Source organism: Schistocerca gregaria, chromosome 3, assembly GCF_023897955.1.
Source record: "Schistocerca gregaria isolate iqSchGreg1 chromosome 3, iqSchGreg1.2, whole genome shotgun sequence".
NCBI lineage: Eukaryota > Metazoa > Arthropoda > Insecta > Orthoptera > Acrididae > Schistocerca > Schistocerca gregaria.
The window spans coordinates 353,046,567-353,068,349 of record NC_064922.1 but is presented as its reverse complement, the minus strand read 5'-3'; the positions used below and the strand labels follow the sequence as shown (position 1 = coordinate 353,068,349).

At 44.7% G+C, this 21,783-nt stretch overlaps 1 protein-coding gene across 1 annotated transcript in view; it reads left to right on the top strand.

The window, feature by feature from the left end:
* Nucleotides 1-21,783, top strand: part of LOC126355371 (uncharacterized) — a 1,038,787-nt gene that overhangs the window by 675,729 nt on the left and 341,275 nt on the right. Inside the window, exon 3 of the mRNA XM_050005665.1 lies at nucleotides 18,633-18,777. Within this exon, the coding sequence (XP_049861622.1) occupies nucleotides 18,633-18,777 (145 nt within the window). The remainder of the gene's footprint in view (nucleotides 1-18,632; nucleotides 18,778-21,783) is intronic.

Genomic DNA, 21,783 nt, shown 5'->3' with positions numbered 1-21,783 from the left:
GGACAATGCACGTCCGCATGTATCCCGTGCCACCCAACGTGCTCTAGAAGGAGTAAGTCAACTACCCTGGCCAGCAAGAATTCCGGATCTGTCCCCCATTGAGCATGTTTGGGACTGGATGAAGCGTCGTCTCACGCGGTCTGCAGGTCCAGCACGAACGCTGGTCCAAGTGAGGCGCCAGGTGGAAATGGCCTGGCAAGCCGTTCCACAGGACTACATCCAGCATCTCTACGATCGTCTCCATGGGAGAATAGCAGCCTGCATTGCTGCGAAAGGTGGATATACACTGTACTAGTGCCGACATTGTGCATGCTCTGTTGCCTGTGTCTATGTGCCTGTGGTTCTGTCAGTGTGATCATGTGATGTATCTGACCCCAGGAATGTGTCAATAAAGTTTCCTGGGACAATGAATTCACGGTGTTCTTATTTCAATTTCCAGGAGTGTATATGCGTGGCGTTAAGTAAGTAATGCAACACATTTTTGTTTCCCGTAGCAGTTTGGTTTTGTTCAGTATTTCATTACACTACATTATTCCCATTGTTTTTGCTACAGAATCCTATTTTCTCACGCCACCTTCTTGTGGGGGGGTGGGGGGTGAGGGGGTAGGATGTCCGCATGTGCCGCTCTACTAGCCGATGTCGGAGGCAACATCTTGCTGCCTGAGCAATCTCCCCATGATCCTCGCAGTGCTGCCCATGGAATGTATCCTTCATTGGTGCTAACAGATCTTCTGCTAGGCGGTGAGGAGCTCAGCTGGCACACACCTTTGGGTACCTCAACTGTTGGGCGACTGTGTCAGCACTGCCAGCAGAGACGTCCAGTTGACCAGCGAGATGTTCGATTGTACACCACCGATCAAATCGACAATGAGTGTGCACACACATTATAAAGTGCAGGAGTCACGGCTGTGTGTGGCTTGCTGGCACGCGGGATATCCCAGAGATTCGCGCGACATTGCTGCGATGACAACAAAGCTTCGACCAACTTGCTTTTGCTCACTGCCGTTTCCCCGTCGACATTCCGCAAGCGCCTTCGATTAACTGCGATGCTCAGGTTTTCCGCCAAAAGAAACTCAGTGACAGCTCTCTGCCTGGAACGCACATCCGTTACATATGTCATTTTGGATGATATGCATAGCGCTGTCATCTATCGGAACTTCATGAAACTATGGAGGTTGAAGCGGCAATATTCTATGATGTGCCACAAAAAGTTCCACATTTTACAACTCAAACTGGATGAGAAAAAAAGATGTGTTGGAGTACTCTTTGAACGCTGCTTGTATCTTTTGAATGAACTCATTACCGACATTTGACTGCAAATTTGTATTAATTATTTATTTCGCTATCTTGGTGTCACGTGTAGACCCATTTTGAAGTGTAATGGTATCTGAATGCACGTCATCGTCGAAATATCACGAAACGTGTGTAACATATACCAGTAGTCTGAGGTGACGAAAGTCGTAGGATACTTCCTAATATGATCTCGGATCTTGTTTTGCCTGGCGTAGTGCAGAACTCGACGTGGCATGAACTCGACAAGTCGTTGGACCCTTGCAGAAATATTGAGCCACGGTGCCTTCAAAGCCCCAGAGTTTTAGCACGAACTGACCGCTCGATTATGTCCCAGCCGGCGGTGTGGCCGAGAGATTCTAGGCGCTTCAGTCTGGAACCGCGCGACCGCTACGGTTGCAGCTTCGAATCCTGCCCCGGGCATGGATGTGTGTGATGTCCTTAGGTTAGTTAGATTTATGTAGTTCTACGTTCTAGGGACTGATGACCTCAGATGTTAAGTTCCATAGTGCTCAGACCCATTTGAACCATTTGATTATGTCCTATAAATGTACGATGAGGTTCATGACTGGCGAACTGAGTGGACATATCATTTGCTCAAACTGTACAGAATGTTCTTCAAACCACTCACGCCTCAGTGTCATGGCCCATTGTCGTCCATAAGAATTCCATCGTTGCTTGGGAACATGAAGTCCATGAATGGCTGCAAATGGTCGCCAAGCAGCCGAACATAACCATTTACAGAAAATGATCACGACAGCTGGACCATAGAACCCAGTCCGTTCCATGTAAACACAGCCCACACCATTAGGGAGCTACCACCAGCTTGCACAGTGCCCTGTTGACAACTTTAGTCCATGGCTTAACGGGGTCTGCGCCATGTCAACTATGAGTACCATCAACACTTTCCAACTAAAATTGGGACTCATCTGACCAGGTGCCGGTTTTCATGTCGTCTGGGGTCCAAACGATATGAGGCGCTGCAAGTGATATGCTGTTAGCGGTCGTCTGCTGCCATAGGCCATTAACGACAAATTTCGCCGCACTGTGCTAACGAGTAAGTTCATCGTACATCCCACTTTGATTTCTGCGATTATTTCACGCAGTATTGCTTGTCTGTTAGGACTGAGAACTCACTGCAAACGCCGCTGCTCTCGGTCGTTAAGTGAAGGCCGGTAGCCAAAGCGTTTTCCGTGGCGAGTGGTAATGCCTGAAATCTGGTATTCTCGGCACACTTTTGACAATACGGATCTGGAAATATTGAATTCCCTAATTATTTCCGAAATGGAGTGTACCACGCGTCAGGCTGCAACTAGCGTTCCGCGTTCATCTACACCTATCTACATCTACATCCATACTCCGCAAGCCACCTGACGGTGTGTGGCGGAGGGTACCCTGAGTACCTCTATCGGTTCTCCCTTCTATTCCAGTCTCGTATTGTACGTGGAAAGAAGGATTGTCGGTATGCTTCTGTGTGGGCTCTAATCTCTCTGATTTTATCCTCATGGTCTCTCCGCGAGATATACGTAGGAGGGAGCAATATACTGCTTGACTCTTCGGTGAAGGTATGTTCTCGAAACTTTAACAAAAGCCCGTACCGAGTTACTGAGCGTCTATCCTGCAGAGTCTTCCACTGGAGTTTATCTATCATCTCCGTAACGCTTTCGCGATTACTAAATGATCCTGTAACGAAGCGCGCTGCTCTCCGTTGGATCTTCTCTATCTCTTCTATCAACCCTATCTAGTGCGGATCCCACGCTGCTGAGCAGTATTCAAGCAGTGGACGAACAAGCGTACTATAAGCTACTTCCTTTGTTTTCGGATTGCGTTTCCTTAGGATTCTTCCAATGAATCTCAATCTGGCATCTGCTTTACCGACGATCAACTTTATATGATCATTCCATTTTAAATCACTCCTAATGCGTACTCCCAGATAATTTATGGAATTAACTGCTTCCAGTTGCTGACCTGCTATTTTGTAGCTAAATGATAAGGGACCTATCTTTCTATGTATTCGCATGACATTACACTTGTCTACATTGAGATTCAATTGCCATTCCGTGCACCATGCGTCAATTCGCTGCAGATCCTCCTGCATTTCAGTACAATTTTCCATTGTTGCAACCTCTCAAAGTCTGTTAAGTCCCGTCGTGCGCCCTTAGTCACGTCGGAAGCGTTCTCACGTGAATCACCAGAGTGCAAATGACTGCTCCGCCAATGGTCTGCCCTTTTAAAGCCTGTGTACGTGGTACTAGCGCCATCTGTGTGTATGCATATCGCATTCCCTTACCTCAGTGTATATCAGTCGTCTCACCATAAGATGATACGATGGTATGTCGACGACCATATGTCATTCAGACATATCTGATACTTACTGAGTTATTTTGACCGTTTCACATGGAAATCTCAGTAGTGAAATACACTTGTGTGCAAAACTGAATGACGGAAGTGACTTTCACATGGTGTGTCACTGCCAAGTAATATAGCTCGAAGAAACTTGGACTATACATAGAATGGGCTGCTTCAGTATAGTGCAGAAACTAAATGAAGGAAATGCACAAAGAGACCAACAGATATGACACTTTTATTCACAGAGAATAATTACACTGAAGTCAGCGTGTTTTGTGACGGTCACCTGGACATTACAAAAGGTGGATCGTTTTTCAGTAGGGTGTGTGCTCACCACGAACGGCAGCGTATGTTCTGCAACGTAATGCAATGCTGGCCACAAGGATGATGAGGAGCTCTCCACCAGCGCGGTTGAGAACTGCTTAGAGGGCTGTCGGTGAAAGTGGATGTGGTTCAATACGCCTCCCCACAGCACTCAGCACGTGTTCGATGGGATTTAAGTCGGGGAACGGCAAATCCATTCACCAAATATCCTCTCATTTCAGGAGGTTCTCCTCCTGCACTGTTCGATGTGATCGCGCAGTGCCATCCATTAAAATAACACTATGGCCGAATGCACACCCGAAAAGACGCACATGGCAAAAGAAATGCAGTGTCGCAATAATTTTGAGAGGTAAGTGTGCCGCTTTCAACGATTTGGTGGTCGGAAAGCCCATGCAACATTATACCGCTCCTGGACTACCTAAACGATCATGTTCCATAATGTTCCTGCGAACATTACGTGTTCTCACCTCCCACCATATGAGGGTAAGTACACCACTCTATCTGCTCTCTCTCGGTAAGAGCACGCAACCTCACCCGTGGTTCGTCCTGTCCCCATGCTCTTTGCATCATCACATAATGCGCCGCCGATGTGCGGCTGTTAACAGAACACAACTTCTGGACGTCGAACACAGAGTGCACCCCCATGCAGTTTCCGTGCTGCTGTGGAGGGTGGAAATGAGTGTCTTGCAGTCCTGTTAAATATGGTTGCAATTGCATTCACTGTTCGATGTGAGTCCGTTCTTGCCTGTTGCACAATTCAGCGGTCGTCTGCTGCTGTGTTTGGCCACTGCCGACACATCTTCTACTTCGGCAGCAGTGTCTGTTGTTCGGAACGCTCCCCGTGCGTGTGAAACAATGCTGTGAGCAATACCATAGTCCCCGGATGCCCTCGCCACTTACAGTTTCTTGGTGATTCTTCACTGTGTGAAGCCATCCCCCTGTCTCCGGGCCATGTTGTAATGAACAGCACTACACAGTGCGCCGTAACTGCTTGTTCCATCAAATGTCTCCCGTTGCGGGGCCAGCCCTGTTTGCCGCTATAGTTACGCAGATGCCACGCCATGTGACGACAAACTTCTGTGCAAGACAGAGATACCTCTGCCAACATGCTCCAGTACATTCATTCGTTTCCGCCGAGTGATTAATACGTAATATTAAGATTCTGGTGTTTTCATGCACTACCAGATCGTACAAGGGTTACCAAACAGTATGGACAGCATTTTTTTGCAGCCGAAAACAATGCTGCGAATGCGAAACGTTACGCGTGTATTATTTGTGCTGCAACGTGTTGAAGCTGAGAGGGAGGCCTTCTTGACCCGGATTGTGAGAGGTGATGAAACCTTGGTTCACCTGAAACAAAACGGCAGTCAATGGAACGGCGCCATTTTCACTCCCCACGGAAGAAAAACTTCAAAGAACTGCATCCGCTAGTAAGGTCATGATCACCGTGTTCTGGGCTTGTGAACGTGTGATTCTCATTGATATAATGCCAAGAGGCAGTACCATTGACTCAGAAGCATATGTCAACACATTAACAAAACTTAAGACGCGCTTTCAACTTCGGCGCCACAGCAACCCAGGAGAGGTTTTGCTTCAACACGATAGCGCCCCACACAAGCCGGAGGACTGCTGAGCACATCGGAAAACAGGGTTGGTCAGTGTTACTCCATCCACCCTACAAATGGTCCAAATGGCTCTGAGCACTATGGGACTCAACTGCTGTGGTCATCAGTCCCCTAGAACTTAGAACTACTTAAACCTAACTAACCTAAGGACACCACACACACCCATGGCCAAGGCAGGATTCGAACCTGCGACCGTAGCAGTCGCACGGTTCCGGACTGCGCGCCTAGAACCGCGAGACCACCGCGGCCGGCCATCCACCCTACAGCCCTGACCTAGATCTCTAGGACTTCCACTTTTTTGGGCTATTAAAGGATGGCATTCGTGCAAGATATTTGGAGGATCATGAGGAGGTGTTCACACAGTGAAGCACTGGCTCCGCCACAAGGACAAGAATTGGTACCGACAGGCCAGACACGCCCTTGTTTAAGCGCTGTAGAAAGGCCGTAGAACGTGATGGAGATTACGTGGAAAAATAGGGTCTGTAGGTAAGAGACCATTCTTTTGTGTGTGTAATTCTCGTTGTGTTCAATAAAGTATTGTTGAAGAAAAAAAGGCGGTGTTTTACTTTCTGGGCAACCCTCGTAAAATATGCGTGCATTCATGCAGCAGATGTCATTAAACATATCATTAAACTTGCACACCTTTCTGAGTCACTAGAAGCGACGTGTGAATACTTTAATTAAGAAATTTTGGATAAAGTCAGATCAAGTTGAAACTGTTTCATATTTTCGCCACAAAATATTTTTTATCAACTCCACAAACTCAAAATCAGGACTTGAGCGGTAACTTGGTTCATCGTACATTTTGCTCCTACACCTACTTTTCCATAGGAGGACTCCAATGATTTGTAAACCTCTTCAATAAGTCAGAGGAAATGACGTCAATAAAATGTGCTATCATGCGAGTTATTGTAAAATGTACTGAGGCCACAGCAAATATGTAATTTGGAAATTGGCACACGTCACGCCACTAGACATGAAAGGTAATAGGAGTAAAGAACTGAGTTAAAGAAACATATCGCTAACGTCAACTTTGTTGTTGCCGCAGGCAAACGCGCTAAATTTAATTCGATGTAAATCAGGTCTTGCACCAAACCTGTTGACTTGAATGCAACTTCCGCGTCTTTAATGCAAGCTGCGTTAGTGGCTTCGAAAGTGTCTACGACCTGAATCGGTGAAAACAGGGGCAGTAACTAAAGGATTTTCAATAGAATGAAGCAAATAGACGTTACATTGAATAAATTTGCGGGAATTTACGGCCTCTTAACTTCATCAGAGTTATCACAGTAAAAGATGAACCCCATCTGGTTAAAATACGTAGGCTCTGGTGGCAATTTTAAATATGGTAGATATTTGTAAATGCGGCAGTACGGACACGTGCTTTGAAGAATACGTTCAGTAGGAAACAAAAGTCAGCACACGTATGAATTAATTAATTCGAGAAAAGAAATAAGAGTAAACCGTTGAATTACAGACCCATATCTCTTACGTCGATTTACAGTAGAATTTTGGAATATACACATTATGAGTTGCCTCGAAGAAAACGATTTATTAACAAACAGCCAACACAGATCCAGAAAATATCGTTCTTGTGAAACACAGCTAGCTCATTATTCTCACATAGTAAAGTGAGTGTAATCGACAACGGATGTCAAATTGATTCCCCATTTCTAAATTTCCGGAAGGCTTTTAATGCGGTTCATCGCAAGCTGCTTGGAATAAAATTGCATGCGTATAGAGTATCATCTCAATTGTGCGACTGAGTTCCTGTCAGAAAGGCCACATTTCGTACAGTAAGTGACGGAATGTCATCGAGTAAAAGAGAAGTAATATATGGCACTCCCCAACGTAGCGGTATAGGCCACCTGCTGTTCCTGAACTGCAGAAAAAGATTAGGAGAAAATCTGAGCAGCCCTCGTAGATTGTTTGCATATGATGCCGCCATTAATCATTTTATAAGACATCAGCTGACCAAAGCAGTGCAAAACTACTTCGTTATGTAAATTAGAGGAGGAAGGAGGAGAAAGGATAGGAAAGGGAAGGAACAATTATGTCAGCTGAATCGGGATGCTGAGCAGAATCAGCGGCGACGAGTGAAAAATGTGTGCCGCACCGGCATTCGAACCTGGGATCTGCTGCTTAGTAGACTGCTGTGTTAACCACTGCGCCGTCCGGACACAGTGTTTATCGCAATTGTGCCGACTATCTCGGCATGCCTCTCAAGTTGCCACATATGCGCAGTCCTCGTCCACGTCCTCCATGCTCGTTACTTTGAGGTTTCCGCACTGAAGGTGGCGCTTTCATTGCCCATCGAGGCGAATCAATGCGTCGAGTCTGTTCTTTCGGACATGACCGAAAGCGAGGCGAATCAGTCATATCAATGCGTCCGAAAGAACAGACACCAAGCATTCATTTAGTTGATTCGTTTCGATGGGCGATGAATCCACTACCTTCAGTGCGGATACACAATTACTACACTTACGTTCGGCTTCCTAGGGGAATCTCAAAGTATCGATCAATGAGAGTACGGAAGGGGACTGTGAACAGATGGCGCTAGATGGCAATGTGGGTCGGCCGGGCGGCGTGCGGAGATAGTCCGCGCAGTTGCAGTATCTGGATGGAGCAGTGGTTAACGCAAATGCCTACTAACCAGGAGCTCCCGTGTTTCACTCGTCGCCACCGATTCTGAATAACGTCCCGATGCCACTGACAGCAATAGTTCCTTCCCTCGTTTCTACGCACTTCAGTCTGGAATCGCGCTGCTGCTACGGTCGCAGTTTCAAATCCTGCCTCTGGCATGGATGTGTGTGCTGACCTTAGGTTAGTTAGGTTTAAGTAGTTCTAAGTCTAGGGGACTGATGACGTCAGATGTTGAGTCCCATAGTGCTCAGAGCCATTTGAACCTCCTTTCTTTTCTGCCCCCTCTACTTTCAATTTACACAATATGTACCACATCAGAGGATTCTGCTTGGTGTCTGTTCTTTCGGACATGTCTGAAAGAACAGACACCATGCATTCATGCGAAGCGATTTAGACAAGATATCTGCATGGTGCAAAAAGTGGTAATGGACCCTAAAAAGTGAAAAATGTGAAGTCATCCACATTAGTACTGAAAGAAATCCGCTAAATTTTGGTTATAGGACGAAAGACACAAATCTAACGGCTGTAAAGTGATTATTACTATTAAGAATAACTTAAATTGGAAGGACCATATAGATAATGTTGTGGGGAAATCAAAGAGTGCGATTTATTGGCAGAACACTTAAGAAGATGCAACAGTACAACTAAAGTAACTGCTTACACTACGCTACTCCGCTCTCTTCTGGAGTATTTCTGTGTGGTGTCGGATCCACATAAGATAATATCGAAACCATCAAAATAGTACAAAGATGGGCAGCTCTTTTTGTATTATCGCGAAACAGGTGATATGTAGGATATGTATCCTAATCGGGTGTGTCAGTCATCAAAACAAATGGGTTTTTGGTTGCAACAGGATCTTCTCATGAAATCTGCGTCGTCAGCTTTCTCCTCAGGCTGTGAAAATATTTTGTTTGCTCCCACCCACAAATGGAATGATCATCATGATAAGATAAGATACATTAGAGCTCGAACGGAAGGATTTAAGTGTTTCTCCCGGGTTAGATTCCCGGCGGGGTCAGGGATTTTCTCTGTCTCGTGATGGCTGGGTGTTGTGTGATGTCCTTAGGTTAGTTAAGTTTAAGTAGTTCTAAGTTCTAGGGGACTGATGACCATAGATGTTAAGTCCCATAGTGCTCAGAGCCATTTGAACCATTTGTTTTCCCTGCGCGCTGTTCATTAGTGGAACGATAGAGAATTACCTTGAAGGTAGTTCTATGAAACCTCTGCCAGGCACTTAACTGTATATATACATGTAACTATGTAAAACTAAATGTAAATATACATATAATTTTAGATATACGTGTACATTAATGTCTATATTTATGCATTCGTGGAACTGTTCAGATGAAATGTTCGAAATAGGCATTTACTCCACAAATGGGAAAAACATCCAAACATGTGTGCAGCATGCATTTGCATGAAAACCAGGCTCTAGCTACGTTACTTAATGTAGTTAGTCTTTACGTTTGGCACAGCAGCGAACATAAATAATGAAAACTAACAGTCAAATGGCGTCAATGATGCCATTCGAAGATTAGCAGAGTTATTGGCAACAACAGTGATGATTAAGTCGTGTAGTGACCTCATTGCACCATTCGTGCCAGACACAAAATACATGATACATATATAGTGCCTATTTCCAGTGGCGTTACAACATGTTATGTAGGTACCCGGTGGCAGACATCCCATCGCTGATCGGACATTACAGTTGAACTTAGGATGAACAAAATACGGTCTAAGTACTTAACTGCCGTACATTAATTGCGGTGACGTCATCCGCGGTGTGGATTCTATGCAGGGTTTGCTCACCTTCTCAGAACGCTGCTGCTGGCCCCTTGTAAGTAGTAACTAAGTACGACACAGCCGCCCGCTGCATTTTCCTCGCTGGGAAGTTCCTCATTAAGCACAAGTTTTCTTTATCGCACAACTTGCGCCGCTGAATAAAGACGCTAAGTTCTCGCGCCGCAACCTCCGTCATCACCCACACCCCCGGCGCCGGGAGCTTGCAGACAGCGAGGGCGTCACAGTCACAGAGCCGGGAAGCGCACGTTCTTCGCTCCTCGCGATGCATCATTCCTGAGGTCGCGGCTGTGTTTCAGCGGCGCGAGACACCGGCGCGGGCCGCGGTCGAAGCTACAGCTCTGTAACGTGTGGGCGTGCCTGGATTTTGCAGAGTACTTTTCATCTGAGGCGACACCAGCCAGAGCATCGCTGGTGCTGCCAACTGGCCTGCGCGTCGCCCGGCACTTCGCCGTTAGCCTGTCACACTTAAAGAATCATGCGCTGACGTCAGAAACGGGGCTCGCTGCAGTGACGTCTTTCTCGCTGCAGACCCGAATACGCTCTTGATCCTAAAGGCATTCACTGTTCTGCGAAACATGTATCTACACCTACATAGTGGAGTGATGCTTAAATCGTACCACTTCTGAGATTTTATTTATTATAGCCTAAACAATATGTAAAGACCTTATCTAAACAATGACATCTATACTGAAGGACGTTGTTCTCAGTACCTGATATAAAGACTGGAAACTCTGCACACTACACTACACTACACTACACTTTTTAACGAGCGGCAATCATACAGCGACCGTGTTTGTAAGTGCAGTAATCGCAGAGATCGTGATGCCACTCCAATGTTGGCAATGCGAATCGATATTACTCACATTAGCGAGGGTTCGCTGAATTCTGCAACGACGTATGATAGTTGCTCTCGAAGACAGCGCATCGTCTCTCAGCACAGCATGCCATCACACTGCGGTCAATATTGTGTCAAGCATGTTCCAGCTCTGCCCCGATCGAGCCTCAGTTAACAGCAGTCAACATCATTGCCTAGGATCAAGTTTCTGAAGGATTTGTTCATTTAAACGTGGAACACTGAACTTAAATAGAACAATTTGTTAATCTGTACATCAAGTGAAGCATTAGTAGTCAAGCAATCCTGTACTAAAACGTACAAAGTTAAGTAATTGTTTTATTCATTTAAGTAATGAAGAGATCTAATATTTCATGTATTCTAGTTTGATATGTCAATCAAAGAACCCACAGTTGCGGCCAGACGAAAGTAGTTTCGCCTAGTCACACCGCCAAACATTTGCAAGTAGTGCAAATTAGGAATCAGGCTTCATAATTTGTACCGCTGGGTGCATAAACTGTACCACCCTCATAAACTATGTTTCTGAGCTTGTATATACACTATGTCATTAAAAATATCCGGACAACTGGATAAAAATGAGTTACAAGTTCGTGGCGCCCTCCATCGGTAATACCGGAATTCAAAATGGTGTTGGCCCACCATTAGCCTTGATGACAGCTTCCAGTCTCGCGGGTATACGTTCAATCAGGTGCTGAAAGGTTTCAGTGGAATGGCAGCCCATTCTTCACGGAGTGCTGCACTGAGGAGAGTTATCGATGTCGGTCGGTGAGGCCTGTCACGAAGTCGGCGTTCCAAAACATCTCAAAGGTGTTCTGTAGGTTTCAGGTCAGGACTCTGCGCAGGCCAGTTCATTACAGGGACGTTACTGTCGTGTAACCACTCTGACAGACGCCGTGCATTATGAACGGGTGCTCCGTCGTGCTGAAACATGGAATCGCCGTCCCCGAATTCCTATTTAACAGTGGCAAGGAGGGACGTGCTTAAAACATGTGTGTAGGACTGTGCTGTGATAGTGCCACGCAAAACAACAAGGGGTGCAAGGCCCTTCCATGAAAAACATGACCACAGCATAACACCACCGCCCTCCGAATTTTACTGTTGGCACTACACACGCTGGCAGATGACGTCCACCGGGCAAAAAAAAAAAAAAAAAAAAAAAAAAAAAAAAAAAAAAAAAAAAAAAAAAAAAAAAGAGTTCAAATGGCTCTGAGCATTATGGGTCATCAGTCCCCCAGAACTTAGAACTACTTAAACTTACCTAATCTAAGGACATCACACGCCATCATGACCGAGGCAGGATTCGAACCTGCGACCGTAGCGGTCGCGCGGTTCCAGACTGAAGCGCCTAGAACCGCTCGACCACTCCGGCCGGCTCCACCGGGAATTCACCATATCCACACCCTGCCATCGGATCGCCACATTGTGTACCGTGATTCAACAACGTTTTTCCAACGTTCAATCAATCGTCCAAAGTTTACGCTACTTACACCATGCGCGTCGTCGTTTGGCATTTACCGGCCTTGTGTGTGGCTAATGAGCAGCCGCTCGACCATGAAATTCAACTTTTTTCACCTTACGCCTGTCATAGTATTTTCAGTTTATCCTGATGCAGTGTGGAACTGCTGTGTGATAATCTCCATAGATATCTGCCTGTTACACTTTAAGACCCTCTTCAACCGCCGGCGGTCTCTGTCAGTCAACAGACGAGGTCGGCCTGCACGCTTTTGTGCTTCACTTTTCCACTTCACTATCACATTGGAACCAGTGGACCTAGGGATATTTAGGAGTGTGGAAATATCGAATACAGAGGAATGACACAAGTGACACCCAGTCACCTGACGACGTTCAAAGTCCGTGAGTTCCGCGGAGCGGCCCATTCTGCTCTCTCACGATATCTAATGTCTACTGAGGTAGGTGATATGGATGGAGTACCTGGCAGTAGGTAGCAGCACAATGCACCTAATATGAAAAATTTGTTTTTTTGGGTGTGTCCGGATACTTTTGATCACATAGTGTTGGAACTAGTCTAATTTAAGGAACTGTTTCATATTTCAGTTCTTACATCACTATTATCAGGAATTGCACTATAGCTTTATCGTGCTTTCCCGAACCCTGCAGACTGTGCGTTACCCCACATTTGGCATTTCATGCAGCTGATCTATTCGATCTTCCACGCAGAAGTCGTTATACCCATCTCTGTTCTATCAATGAATTTCTGTGGTGGCTTTGCCTCAGTCTTCTAAACACTTCCCCTTGACGGGTGGAGCTGTAGTTCTAGATTTCATCTCGTTTGCTGGGTTAGGTTTTTGTTTAGCACGGACTGCTCCTCAGCTCACAGGCTCCTTGGCTGGGCCTTGGAAGTTTCACTGAATGGGCACCTTCAACCCACTTTCTGAGTTCGCTTCTCTGTGTTGAAATTGCGTGCAATCAGCTTTCTGCTCCATGGTCGAAATGCAAGTATTCTTACGTTCGACAAGCTTAAACTGAACATTATCTCTTCGGATGTATGAAGACGCTCTTTCAACTCGTTTTCAGCTTCGTTGGAAAACATTTTACTGCCGTTAAACATTTTTCTACCCCAGTCTACATTTTACCTTTATTTTCAGCATGATTAACCCCCCCCCCCCCCCTCCCCCCAACGCCAGCTTAGGCACATGTCAAATGCGTGCACATTCATTTAAACCGTAAGCCTCATTTAGGTACATAACTGCAGTTCATCTGTGCTCCACTTTCCACAACACCTTTCTGTTATCGTACTGCAATACAAAAAAAAATGTTTAATTAATAGCATAGGAAATTCATCATATCATACGAGAAAGTGTTGGTTGGTTTGTCGGAGGAGACCAAACACCGAGGATATAGGTCCCATCGGATTAGGGAAGGGCGAGGAAGGAAATCGGCCATGCCCTTTAACAGGAACCAACCCGGCATTTGCCCGAAGCGAGAAAATCACGGAAAACCTAAATCAGGATGGCCAGGCGCAAAGTGTATAACACTGTACCGCTTTAGTATTACACTGAAGTGACAAAAATCATGGGGTTCCACCTACTACCGTGACGGCCCTCCTTTTGCACGAAGTAGTCCAGCAACTCGAGGTGACATGCTGCCTCCATAGAGTCCATAATTGCTAAAGTGTTGCCGGTGCAAAATTTAGTGCACAAACTGACCTATCGATTATGTCTCATAAATATTGGGCGATCTGGGTGGCCAAATCATTCATTCTAACTGTCCAGAATTTTCTTCAAACCAAGTGAGATTGCACGAATACTGCGAATACGTTTCATGTACTGTGTGAAAGTGTAAGAGACGAAATAGAGCTTCCTGTTTAGGCCTTGTTGTTTACGTATGACACGACTTGGTCAAATTGAAAAAAAAAATTCTTTTCACAAACCAAGAAACAGAGATCTGTTACTTCTTTGCGGAGAAGAGGTGATGTGAAAAGAACACTTCAGTTGTAAGCACAAAGATACGAAGACAGGTGTCTAAGAATCATGTCATTTGTGTCATTGTTACTGGAAGGCTAGAAGAACCCTACGTAGAAAGTACGAAGCTACAGTGCAACGAGAGGAACGAAATAACTAGCTTATGAGCGCGGCTGAGGAACTGCTTCGAGGAAAGATAAAAAACTGAGAGTTTATGTTAAATCGGTACAGTACGTCAGCCGGTAACGTAGACAGGTCGGAAGTGCGTGCGCATGTACAAGTGAGCTGCACGAATGTGGGTCGCGATTTAAGCAAGCAAAGGCGTGCTATGATGATACGAATTAGCTTCGAAATTGACCACAGGTTATATTACTAAATTAATACATACAGCAGAAAGAAAGTATTAATTGTTCAATGATGTTTACAACTAAAGCAAAAAAAAAAAAGAGAGACGGCGTATTCCTGCCTCCCTTGGCATTTGCGTTTAGAAATTCATGTAACGTTTCACTGAGCACCTTAACGAAGTTATATTACAATTTCCCCTTTGAAAGAGTTTTAGAATATCGTTAAATTACTTACTTCGTTCAGTTTGAAGAAAAAGATTGTTCTATACATCGCTAGGTAAAAAAGTTACTAGTGTTTCCAATAAAGTGAAATTATGGCATTTTTGTGTGCTATTGTTTACGGATAATTTTCGTTTCAATATCTGCAAATTTTTACGAAATATCGGGTTATTCAATTTGTATGGTGCACCCTATAAGTATAGGCTGAGTCGCATAAGACTTCTATGGCCACAGATCCACAATGAAAAATTTGCAATCAATATTATTTGTCAAATTGTGCTGGATTTGAGGTCCGTAACCTATCGTGGTTTTATAGATTTTTATGCCTTTTATGTGGTGACATTTATAGTACACAGAAAAACAAAGGAAGTCCAGATAACTCTGAAAAGGATCGAAAAGATTTGTACCATTTTTTCACACAAACCATTATTTACATAGCTGTCACCACTCTTTGGTAGCTCACTAATGACAAGAAAGAAGAACATAAAACTAATTCAAATCTACAACGACGTAAACACTGCTTGGAGCTGCTTCATTATAACGAAATGCATTGGTCGTAAATTGAAGAAAGGAAAAAAAAATGAAGGAAGACGGTCATAACTTTCGAAACAAAGTATTTCCACAGGATTTGGTTGGCTGATCTTCTTGGAAAAAGTTGTCGAGAGAATTTAACTCACTCGTCGTTAGGCGTATCAGCCCGGTATTGTCAACAGGAACTAGAAACTGTTCTCCTTGGCTGCTTGTCATGTCATCTACTTGCTCTTATCAGTGGCGGTTTTCGACGGTCGCTACTACAAAAAAAAAGACGGACATAAATATACTGTAGTCCAATGGTAAATCAAAAAGCGAAACAGCAATTCCCGTATTCAACTTATCTGAACTTTCTGGAGTAGGTTTCTCCAAACACACGACCACACGCACACGCGCACAGACACACACATATGTTTATATGTTATACTCAATAGTTAAAACTGACAGTGGTGAAAAATTTACGATCACAGACACAAAACCTTTGATTGACCGTGGGAGCCGTTTCTGAATTGTGGTTACGAGGCGCCAATAACTTCAGTATGAAGTAAAATGTATTTCAGTTGTAAAATTCAGAATTAAATCATGATACAACTGGTCACAAATTTTGATATTCACCAAGGTCACTGTTAGCTTTTAATTTGATACACCGCACATATACATAATTTCATGGTAAATATTCTGAGTCATTAGGCCCCGTAATGGTCCTCTCCAAACTTCCTTTAATTCTCGACATTTTGTACCCTCCACTGGGATCTTCAGTGCTTTACTTGTGTCCCTGTATGACAAAATACACAGGCACTCAGGGACACCAGTGGAATCCTGAAGAGCATACCAACGTCGAACATTGAAGTTTGATGGGATATAGTGTATGACGGAACTCGAGAGATTTTATCACTAGTGGCAACGACCACGAAAACATGTGCTGAAAAATACTGTTGATCTGAATTTTCATTTTATGCCTACAAAATTTGCCTTAAATCGCAAGTTCATCTTTGCAGTGCTTTGCATGTTCGTATTGCGAGGACAATCAGCTTCGATTAGTCGAAAGAAGCTCTTTGCGAGATCTCTGTATGTGGCCACCAATACATTTCGTATATTTGGAGGCTTGTGTGGGATATCAGCGAAAGGGAAATGTACAACGATGTGGAACCAAATCGAATGCTTTCCGTTGATAACAAAATGTAGCAAGCTCACTAAAGTTAACTACACTGAAGTGACAAAAAGTAGTGTTATACCCCCTAGTATCATGTCGGATCTCATTTTGTCCGCCAAGCTCACTAAAATTAACTACACTGAAGTGACAAAAAGTAGCGTTATACCACCTAGTATCGTGTCGGATCTCATTTTGTCCGGCATAGTGAGACATCGGGTGGCATGGATTGAACAAGTCGTCGAACGCCCCTTGCAGAAATGCTAAGACATGCTGCGTCCATTGTCGTCCATAATTGAGAATGTATTGGGTGTGCAAGGTGCTGTGCACGAACTGACCTCTCTACTATTTACTATAAATGTTCGATGGTATTCATGATGGGCGATGTGAGTGGCCAGATCATTCGCTCGAATTGTCCAGAATGTTCTTCAAACCAATTGTGAACGTGAACAGTGGTCCAGTGACATGACATCGTTGTTTGGGGACATGGAGTACAGGAATGACCGCAAATGGTCTCCACGTAGCCGAACATGACCATTTATGGTCAAAGATCGATTCAGTTGGATTTGACGACCGCCGGCCGGAGTGGCCGTGCGGTTCTAGGCGCTACAGTCTGGAGACGAGCGACCGCTACAGTCGCAGGTTCGAATCCTGCCTCTTGCATGAATGTGTGTGATGGCTTTAGGTTAGTTAGGTTTAATTAGTTCTAAGTTCTAGGCAACTGATGACCTCAGAAGTTAAGTTGCATAGTGCTCGAAGCCATTTTGATCTGACGACACAATCCTTTCCTTGTAATCGCAGCCAACACCACTATGTAGCCAGTGCCACCTTACACAGTGCCTTATTGACAACGTGGGTCCATGCCTACACGGGATCTGCGCCAATCTCGTACCCTACCATCAGGTCGTACCAACTGAGCCGGCCGGAGTGGCCGAGCGGTTCCATTCGCTACAGTCCGGAACCGTGCGACCACTACGGTCGCAGGTTCGGATCCTGTCTCGGGCATGGATGTGTGTGATGTACTTAGTTTAGTTAGGTTTAAGTATTTCTACGTTCTAGGGGACTGATGACCTCAGCAGTTAAGTCCCATACTGCTCAGAGCCATTTGAACCTACCAACTGAAATCGGGACGCAGTTGACCATGCCATTGATTTCGGGTCGTGTAGGCCGCAATCGATATGGCCTCGACCGCAGGAGAGGTACTGGACTCGATGTCATGCTGTTAGCAAAGCCATTCGCATCGGTCGTCTGCTGCCGTACCCCATCAGCACCAAATTTCGCCATACGTCCCATATTGATTTCTGAGGGTATTTTGTACAATGTTGCTTGTCTGTTAGAACTGACAACTCTATGCAAACACCGCTGCTGCCGGCTGAGGTAGCCGAGCGGTTCTAGGCGCTTCAGTTTGGAACCGCGCGACTAGTACGGCCGCAGGTTCGAATCCTGCCTCGGGCCTGGATGTGTGTCGTGTCCTTAGGTTAGTTAGGTTTAAGTAGTTCTAAGCTCTAAGGGACTGATGACCTCCGATGTTGAAGTCCCATAGTGCTCCGAGCCATTTGAACCATTTTTGAACACCGCTGCTCTCGGTCGTTAAGTGAAGGCCGTCGTCCACTGCGTTGTCCGTGAGAGGCTATGCCTGAAGTATTCTCGACACACTCTAGACGCTACGAATCTCGGAATATTGTATTCCCTAACGATTTACGAAATGAAGTGTCCCATGCATCTAGGTCCAACTACCATCTCGCGTTCGAAGTCTATTAGCTCCCGCTGTGCGGCCATAATCACGTCGGAAATCTTTTTACATGAATGACCTGAGTACACAGCTCCGCCAATGGACTGCTCTTTTATACCCTATGTACGCGATAGTACCTGCATCAGTAAATGTGTGTATCACTAATCCATGACTTTTGTCACCTGTGTGAATCACATAATCGTAACAGAGCTGAAGCAAAATTGCAAAGCGATGTGTGACGGTCTTGTTACAATGTTTTCCTTAGATTACTGTTCTGCCAGTAAGTTATCATTCACGACGTCCGCTCTGAGGTGTGGCTACTGTACGAGACGCCTGCTGCTGTGTTGCAGGGGCGTGCCAGTTCCCGGGAGGGTGGACGGGTCGCTGGTTCCAGTCGGGTGTGCCGAACCTCATCACCGTCAACGCGTCCGTGCTCGAGACCAAGGGCCGCTGCGTGGACACCGACGGCGTCGACAAGTTCCTCGTTGAAGACAGGTGAGGAGCGCGCCGCCGCTCGCTGCGTTCTCTCATTAACTTTCTCTGCAACACGAACAGTGACATTTCGTTTATGTGATATTACGCGGAATGCTGTTGACCCGTTACATATACATCTACGACTAGATCAAGGAATGGACCTTTTGATCCGTTCCCTCTCCTTCAAAATTGGCTGAGGCATCTCTTCGTTGACCTTGTTTTATGTTGTTTCGTGGCTTTAGGGATTCTTGCATCTGGTATATGGTGTGTATGTTCTTCCCATGTTACCTGATATTGTTTTATTATGTAAATTATGGTCTGTATACTTAGTTCAGCTCGGATGTCATCATTTCTCATTTTAGCCGTCATACTGCAGGGTGTTTATAAGTGAATATCGGAGGTTTAACGCTTTATAATATTTATTACGTTAAATTTACAGTTTTAAATGATATGTCAAATGAAAGAGCAACTCAACCAGTTTTACCAACAACCTTATAAATGTTCAATGTGAGCACCATTTGTCACACGGCACACATCAAGTCTATAACCGAGCGCTGGATAGGCCGCAAGGGGCACAATGACAGGGCTTGCTTTGCATGGCCTCCACGTTCACCCAAACTAACGACATGCGATTTTTTTCCTTTGGGCCTTTATTAAGGATCGTGTGTAATTGCCTCCGCTATCAGAAGACGTCCCTAACTTAAGAATTCGGAAAGAAGCAGCTGTCGCTACAATCAGTGAAGACACACTTATCAACGTTTTGGATGAATTCGGCTATAGACTTGATGTGTGCCGTGTGACAAATGCTGCTCACATTGAACATTTATAAAGTTCTTGGTAAAAAAGTCTGAGTTTCTCTTTCATTTAACATATCATTTATAGCTGTAAGTTTAATATAATAAGTATTATAAAGAGTTAAAACCGCTGTATTCATTTATAAACACCTTGTATATACATGAAAATATATACCGAAATTCGTTTCACATTCCTCTATTCTGTTTTCATCCCTCTTCTTAGCAGGCCAGTTCTCGCATCCATAGAGCAGAGCTGGTATAGTCATAACATTATAGAAGTTTAGTAATCTCTGTTATAATTTTACTGCCAGCCAGTGTGGCCGAGCGGTTCTAGGCGCTTCAGTATGGAACCGCGTGACCGCTACGGTCGCAGGTTCGAATCCTGCCTCGGGTATGGATGTGTGTGATGTCCTTAGGCTAGTTAGGTTTAAGTGGTTCTACGTTCTAGGGGACTGATGACCTCAGATGTTGAGTCCCACAGTGCTCAGAGCCATTTTTTTGTAATCTTACTCTACAGTTGTTATACCCTACTTTGACACAAATAAACAAGTGTTCGTCAGAACTCAGCTTCTTCTTTATTGTTGTTGTCAAAACAAAGGGCTTATCTGGAACCAAAGCACAATATGGGACCTTAGATAGTAATCCTTTACTCTCTTCTATACTCCACGTCTTCCATCCAAGAATATCTGCATCAGGGAAAGCTTCAAGGCTACCATAGTCTGCATGGTTCCCCCATACAACAGCCAAGGTCAACCATGTACTGCCTCCAAAGACAGCACTGACATCACATGTGAACTGCATTCACAGCCCACGAAAGACATTTGGACCACCAATAATCTGCAGCTTATTGAATTGGCCAGCAAGGTCTTGTACACAGGAACATTGCGCCGCCAACGGCGACGATAATAACGTCGCTCAGGCATTGCAGAGGAACCTTAACAAAAGCGAACTTTGCAAGACAACGCTCAGCGAACACCAATCATTCAACGTGATTCATTCGATGTGATGGAAAGAACTGTGACGCCCGAACAAACAGGGAACTAACACGCATCAAGATTAAAAAATAGTTCGTTGATAATGGCTAGGCACTAGCCGAAATCTGGATTTGCGTAATAAAACCTACAAAAAAAAGAACGACTGATTCCTGCGCTCTATCATTTATAAATTACATTAGTCGCTGAGTGCATTTACTTTCCTAATGGAAGGTAACATGTTGTGCATATTTTATTCGTTCTATTTTGGTTTTCTTACACCATGGAGTCTTGGTCTTCTTGCTAGACGCTACTGCATCCTGTGGCTCCGCCAACGGTATTAAGTCTACACACCTACATGTTTCAGACAGAACCACCTATATATATCTTACATCCGTCCAGAGTGTTTTATTGTGTCGAACCATTTCCATTCGGATATTGTATTTATTTGCAGATTGTCTTTATCTTCTTTGTTTAAATACGTCATTACTTGTATGTTCGTCTTGTCTTCCTCTTACATAATGTCCAATATCTGTTGTTGTTGATGATGATGGTGATTGGTTTGTGGCACGCTCAACTGCGCGGTCATTTGCGCCCGTCCAAAGTCCCAATTTTATCACAGTTCAATTTGTTCACAATCCAATCCAGCCACTGTCACGAATGATCAGGATGTATTGATGAGGTCAACACAAACACCCAGTTTCTGGGCATAGAAAATCCCCAACCCGGCCGGGGATCGAACCCGGTGCCCGTGATCCAGAGGTAGCACGCTAGCCACTAGACCACGAACTGCGGAATTCAATATCTGTGATACGTATTTTTCTCACCCAAGGTTTTTAATTTGTTTGACTTTCATTTCGACTAGGGCTGTTTTTCTTTTATACATATGTTATACATGTATTGCGCATATTGATAATACTCCCGTAATATCGCTGCTGTTGTCGTGAGCTACGTCGTGGGACTGAAGTTCCAGAATGCACACAATATGAAATACGCCGCACTGAATTATCTTCGGAGTAGAATTCTAAGCCGGGATATCCGCCCCGGGAGCTAATTTCAGGGGGCGCCAAATTCATGTTCTTGAAGTAAAAGAACCTTGTTTCAAATAGCTCCTAGCATCCAGCGCACGTTGTTGATCTATCGATTATTCATATGATTTTGAAACGCATCCATTGGTTTTTGAATGAATAATAAGTTGATTTTTGAATGCGTGCATGGTGTGATCTCTCTGCCAGGGAATCCCCGTCGTATCTAGAAATAAA